The sequence below is a fragment of the Buceros rhinoceros genome, unplaced genomic scaffold (assembly GCF_000710305.1).
Source record: "Buceros rhinoceros silvestris isolate BGI_N320 unplaced genomic scaffold, ASM71030v1 scaffold4767, whole genome shotgun sequence".
Lineage (NCBI taxonomy): Eukaryota > Metazoa > Chordata > Aves > Bucerotiformes > Bucerotidae > Buceros > Buceros rhinoceros.
Genome location: NW_010420287.1, coordinates 2559 through 8509, shown reverse-complemented (window position 1 = coordinate 8509; position 5951 = coordinate 2559). Strand labels below are relative to the sequence as shown.

The 5951-nt window shown below is 54.6% G+C and overlaps 1 protein-coding gene across 1 annotated transcript in view; it reads right to left on the bottom strand.

The window, feature by feature from the left end:
• RNF24 (ring finger protein 24) overlaps positions 1-5658 on the bottom strand; it is a gene marked incomplete at its 3' end in the record, with an annotated part of 9452 nt that extends 3794 nt beyond the window's left edge. Inside the window, exon 1 of the mRNA XM_010139248.1 lies at positions 5516-5658. Within this exon, the coding sequence (XP_010137550.1) occupies positions 5516-5658 (143 nt within the window). The remainder of the gene's footprint in view (positions 1-5515) is intronic.
• Between the last annotated feature and the right edge of the window lie 293 nt (positions 5659-5951).

Here is a 5951-nt window from a genome sequence, read left to right as displayed (position 1 = left end):
ACATTGTGCTCCAGACCCTGCACCAGCTCCGCTGCCCTTCTCTGGACACGCTCCAGCCCCTCAATGTCCTTCTTGCAGTGAGGGACCAAAACTGAACCCACGATTCGAGGTGTGGTCTTCCCAGTGCCCCCAGTCCAGGGGGACAATCCCTGCCCTGGTCCTGCTGGCCACACACAGTGCTGGTACAAGGCCACCTGGGCACACTGCTGGCTCCTCTTCAGCTGCTGTTGACCAAAACCCCCAGGTCCTTTTCCCCGGGCAGTTTCAAGCCCTTTCCAGCCGCTGCTCCCCACAGCTGGAGCGTTGGCCAAGGACAGGACGCACCCAAGCAGTGGGACATCCTGACACCCTCCATCTCTCACCCCCTATCACGGGGCAATTTAAGAACCAGAGATAACGAGCTGCCGGAAACTGCAGGAGAAGGAACTTCTACCTTGGGATTTTGGGGTTTTTTTTGGTGGTTTTTCCCAACAACATCCATTCCTGAAGCAAATATCCTGGGGGCTGTCTCAAACCCTGGCTGTTTCACCCTGAGCATTCTGATCCCACAAGGCTGCAGTGGGTGAGTTGTAAAAACAGGATGTAAAAATACATCCCCTCAAAATGTTGTGGGCCTTAAAAGTCGAGGAATGGGTAAAAATGCACCTTAATGCTGCAGAGGGAGGTGCAGTAAGTCACCTCCTGACTCCAGGTTTAGCAGGGAGCCACCCCTCCTCCTCCTCCTCCTCCTCCTCCCCACCCTCACGCGAGCAGTTTCTCCTCTGGCAATGGTTCTTTAAGAAAGAATCTATTAATTTCTCCTTCTCCTTCTCCTTCTCCTTCTCCTTCTCCTTCTCCTTCTCCTTCTCCTCCTCCTCCTCCTCCTTCTCCTCCTCCTCCTCCTCTCACACTGCTGCCCGGCAGGGAACTGGCCTGCAGAGTCACGGATCAAACTGCAGTGGGTAGGAAGGAGAAGCCCGGGGTCACACCCCCCCACCAAGGACCCCCAGCAGAAACATGGGCAGAAGATGCACGAACAATAGAGAAAACAGGATGAAACCAGCCCAATCCGCCGGGATCGCAGCGGCTGGGAAACTGGTTATGAAACACAGATGGGGCAAAGCACGATGCGTGGCTGAAAACCACGCAAAACCGTTCCCAGCACGGGGAAAAGCATCTGTCTCAGCGAGCACCGAGCAGGCGCCGAGGCTTTGGCCCCCGTGAACCGAAGGATGGTGTCGTGCAGAAGCTCAAGCGCCTGCAGATGCCATGGAGGAACCTGCCCAATGCTGGGGAAGAAGGACACGGAGCCCTGAAGGTCTGCGCTGTCAGAGCGCGGCTGCTGCAATGTCACAGGCTGAGGCTGAGCCATATGAGGAGACTTGGCCAAAAAATAAACCTCCCTGAAGGTTACAGGCACATCTGGTCCCGAAGCGTGCGAGCTCGCTCTGCTCCTCCACGCTTTCCTTTCCAAGCCAGGATGCGGGGCCAGATGGATGCCGCAGCAGTCAGACACAGCGCAGCTGTCGGAGCAGGACACTGGAGACTGGCGTTACTCCCCGCCGGTCCCAGCGCTTCATCCATCTCATGCCAAGAGCTGCGGCTCCAGAGGGACCCCTGGCGAGTGGCTGCTGGAGATAAGGGACCACACGGCACCTTGAAAGCCAGCGTGGGGCTGGAGAGCGGGTGTGTGCCCATACCGTCACCCGTCCCTGCATTTAACACCCACCTCATGCTGGATCCCACGTCTCCTGTGGGAAGGGGAACACCCAGTCGCTGAATCAGCTACACCAAGAGACCGACTACAGGAATAAATCACAGAGGAAACGATTTTTGGCAGGTTTACTCCAAGAACTGCTTGTTTGACGCTTGACAGCAGAAAGAGAAGAAAGGAGCAGGCGCTGGCTCTTTGCCCCATCACCGCATCGCTCTCCTCAGCCTAGCCGGGCTTCTCGGGTTCCCCAAACCCAACCGCTGCACTTGACCCCGGCGGGTTGGGAGGCAGAAGGAAAAAGCCCTGTAAAAAAGGGCTTTTAAAGGCCTACACACTCCATGCCTGCTGCAGCTTTTCAGCTGCTCTAGTCTGGGCAGGGGAGCCCCATGCGATCCGCAGTGAAGCACGGCGGGGAGGGTGCTGCCAGGGCGAGCATGCACACCTTGGACATGCTTGGAAAGCGCAGGACTGTTGGGCTCAGCACCACTGGGCTCAGCATCCCTCCAAACTGGGCTTTAGGGGACTGAAGGCACCACGAGGTTATTCCTGTCAAGCAAAATTTGCTTTCCTTTTTCTTCCCCTGTTTCCAGGCAGAGGTGGCAGCTGCGAGGGCGGAACCTTGGCTTTGTGCTGGTGGGGTCTGCAGCGGCAGAAGAGCTTGAGATTCACCTGGACTGTGTGCAGACAGCGAGAAGCTCTGCTTGGCTTTTGGCTGAAACGCCTCTCAGACCCCGTTTTGAGCCAACCTGATTAAAACCATCCCCCTGCCGCGGTGGGCAGTGCAGGCCATACTGGCCCACCCACCCTCCTCCTCCTCTGGCACATCCTTTATTTCACACCGTCAGCTCCACGATTAAGGGTGAATACAGCAGGTATTGGCTCCTCCCAGGCCGGGGATGTAGAGGTGCTGCACGGGATGCCCTGATCCGGAGCCAGTGAAAGAACTGGGGCCTGGAGGCTGGTGTCACGAGTTCCACTCTCTATTTGGCGAATATTTGCAGATGTGCGAGTCTCAAGGAGAGGAAGAGGACAGGTTGCATCACCCCTGCACCTCAGCAGGGCTTGGCGAGAGGCACGAGCCGCTGTTACCTGCAAATAACCCCCAAAGGTGCCAGCGGATCCCCGGAGCACCTGGGGGTTTGCCCTGGGTCGGTTTCTCTACGACGACCGGTTTGATCCGTGCTGCGTCTGTTTGTTAAATTAACACTCCTCTTTTATAGAGCCTCCAGATGCGATTCTGTACCACAGCCCTGCACCTTGCTGCAGAAGGGGTCGGGAACGCAGAAGCCTTTAGCAGCTGGGTGGGGATGGGGAAAAATGCCATTTCAGTGCAGTACCTTCCTCTGCACACAAACCCCCCCTGTCGCAGGGCGATGGGTGTCTGCTCGCTACACAGCCAGGCACCGGCAGCGCTTCGGGGTCAAATGGCAGGCACTGAGGGGAGTGAAGTGGGAAACGCGTCCTGGAGGAATCCTGCAGGATGCTCTGCACTCACAGGCACGTGGTGCTCATCCCATTGTCCATCTACATCACAGAGTGGTTTGGGTTGGATGGGACCTTCAAAGCTCACCCAGTCCAACCCCCTGCAGGGAGCAGGGACATCTGCAACTAGAGCAGGTTGCTCAGAGCCCCAAGGGCCAACCTGACCTGTAATGGTGCCAGGGATGGGGCTTCTCCCACCTCTCTGGGCAACCTGGGACAGGCTCTCACCACCTTCACTCAGTGTCAAACATTTCTCCCTTCTCTCTAGTCTGAATCTCCCTTTTCCAGTTGAACCTGTCACCCCTTGTCCTGTCCCAACAGCCGCTGCTGAAAACATTGTCCCCATCTTTCTCACCAAAGCTCAGGCTTTTCTACTCCACACAAGCAAATCCAGAGGAGGAGGATGCTCCTGGCGCACATCAGCACAGACAGAACCCATGGCACAGTGAAACCCTCCACAGTGGGGGCTGGAGGATTTTGTTTTGCCAATAACAAAGCTGGAGATGGTGGTTTGAAAAGCGATTCTTAGAGTCTCTATTATAGAGCTTAGGACTATAAAAGGATCATTAGATGATCTAACTCAACCTCCCGTCTGTCAGAGGTCGTTCAAAGCACTTCGTCACTCCTGGGAACGGGAGCCATAATGTCTCATCCAGAAAGGCCTACTGTCTTCAGTCAAAGACACGAAGAGAAGAGGACTTGCCACTTCCCTTGCTCAACAGTTGCTCACTCCCTCTCTTTCAACATGCCTCCAACTTCTAAATTTAAAGATTTTCTGGCTTGATCTTCCAGACATTACTCCTTGTTATTTCTTCATTGGGCAGAACACACCCAGCAAGACCCAGTGCCCAGGAAAATACTCAAAGTCCAAACGCCTCTTCATCTCACAGGCAAGTCATATAGAGTCCAGCTCCATGCAGGCAAAACATGTCCTCGAGCCTTCTGAGCATCGTTTGTCTATTGTTTTTGCTTCCCTTCCCTCTGGTGTCCCAGTTAAACTGCAAACACCAGGCACAGATGCAAATCCCAGGACAGACCTTGTTAACATCGAGCACTGAGGCACCAATGGCCTGGTCGGGGATGACCTGCTTCTGCCTTGTCTGCAGAGGTGGACAGATGTGTCGCAACTTCAAACAACCTTTTCTTGTGCACAATTGCAGGCAAAAGCAAAGATATGATGCTCAGACAGCCCGAACCACCCTGCGAAAGCCTGGGTTTGGGCTCACCTACAAGTTTTATGAGGTTTTGCTTCATACAGAGCTAGGAATAGGTGGAAATTACCAAATATTTAGAACTGGTTTGGTTGGAAGATCATTGAGTCCAACCGTTCCCATGCACTGCCAGGTCCCCACTGACCCCGGTCCTTCAGCACCACCTCCACACGGCTGGTCAACCCCTCCAGGAATGGGGACTCCACCACTGCCCTGGGCAGCCCTGGACAGCCCTGCACAACCCCAACGGGGAAGAAATGGTTCCTCAGGGACAACTTCAACCTCCCCTGCTGCAGCTGGAGGCTGTTTCCTCTTGTCCTGTCACTTGTCCCTGGGGAGAAGAGACCAACACCCACCTTGCTCCAGCCTCCTGTCAGGGAGTTGTGGAAAGCCAGAAGGTCTCCCCTGAGCCTCCTTTTCTCCAGGGTAAACCCCCCCAGGTCCCTCAGCTGCTCCTCAGTGCGCTTGTGCACCTGGACAGAAGAGCTCTGGACAAGCGGGATTTTGGCAGCCGGCCCTGCATCCTGGTTATCAGCACAACTTGCCCCCATCAATTCCCAGGTGCTGGGTTCCTCCCCCACTTGCCACTCACTTTCCCTCCCCCAGGAAGAGTTTCTCCTCTCAATTTGTGGCCCAACTCGCCCACAACAACCCATAAAATAATTAAAACAAGCCCCAAACTGGGAAAACCTTTAACCCTCGTGCCCTGCTCCCTGTCGTTCAGATTAACAGACCCACTCTGCATCATTAATCTCTAAACTGCGCTGTTGAGTGAGCAATTTGTGTACAATAACGCACTGAGCAGGTATTAAACATTTCTTAAGCACACGGTTAGCGAGTTACTCATTAAAGAGGAAAACGTGTGGAAACATTAGGCAGGAAGCAGGAACCATAAACCATCCCTTTCTGAGCTTTTTTCATGCCTGTTTGAGCATAGAGATATATCTCTCGAGCGAATTCTTTGACGATGAGGGAAAATTAAACCACTACGGGGGTCACATCAGGCTGGCACGAGATGCATGGTGGAAAGGCGAGGTGACACCATCCTCTTTTGGTGACGGAGGGATTGGTGACGGACTTAGTCTGAAGTGTGGTGGCTCTTGAAAGCAGCCAGGGAACGTTTCCTTACCTGATCAAGTAGCAACAGAAGAGCAAACTGAGGATGAAGACGAAGATGGCCGTGCCGAAAACCACGATGTATATGTTGAGAGGCAGGTTCTGGAACCCGATGTTCGGCATCCTGAAACTGTAATGCTGGAAGTCTGAGCTCATGAGTAGGCTGCGGAGACAGGGAGAAACACATGGGTGTGAGGTGAGGCTCCTCTGGCAGCACGGGACGCCCTTCGGAGACCAGTGGTGCCACCAAAGGCAGGTGGGTGGAAGGAGAGCAGCCGGCAGCACTGCCTCCTCACCCCTCAGCCTGGGGTGAAAACATCCTGGCCCAACACTGAGCCCCCAGCTCGGAAACTCTAAAACAAAGCAGGGCTGTATCAGCTGGGGCTGGGATTTTTTTTCTCCTGCGGCAAGTTTCTCGCTCAGTTCTTTCCCTTTCCCGCGTTTTGCCC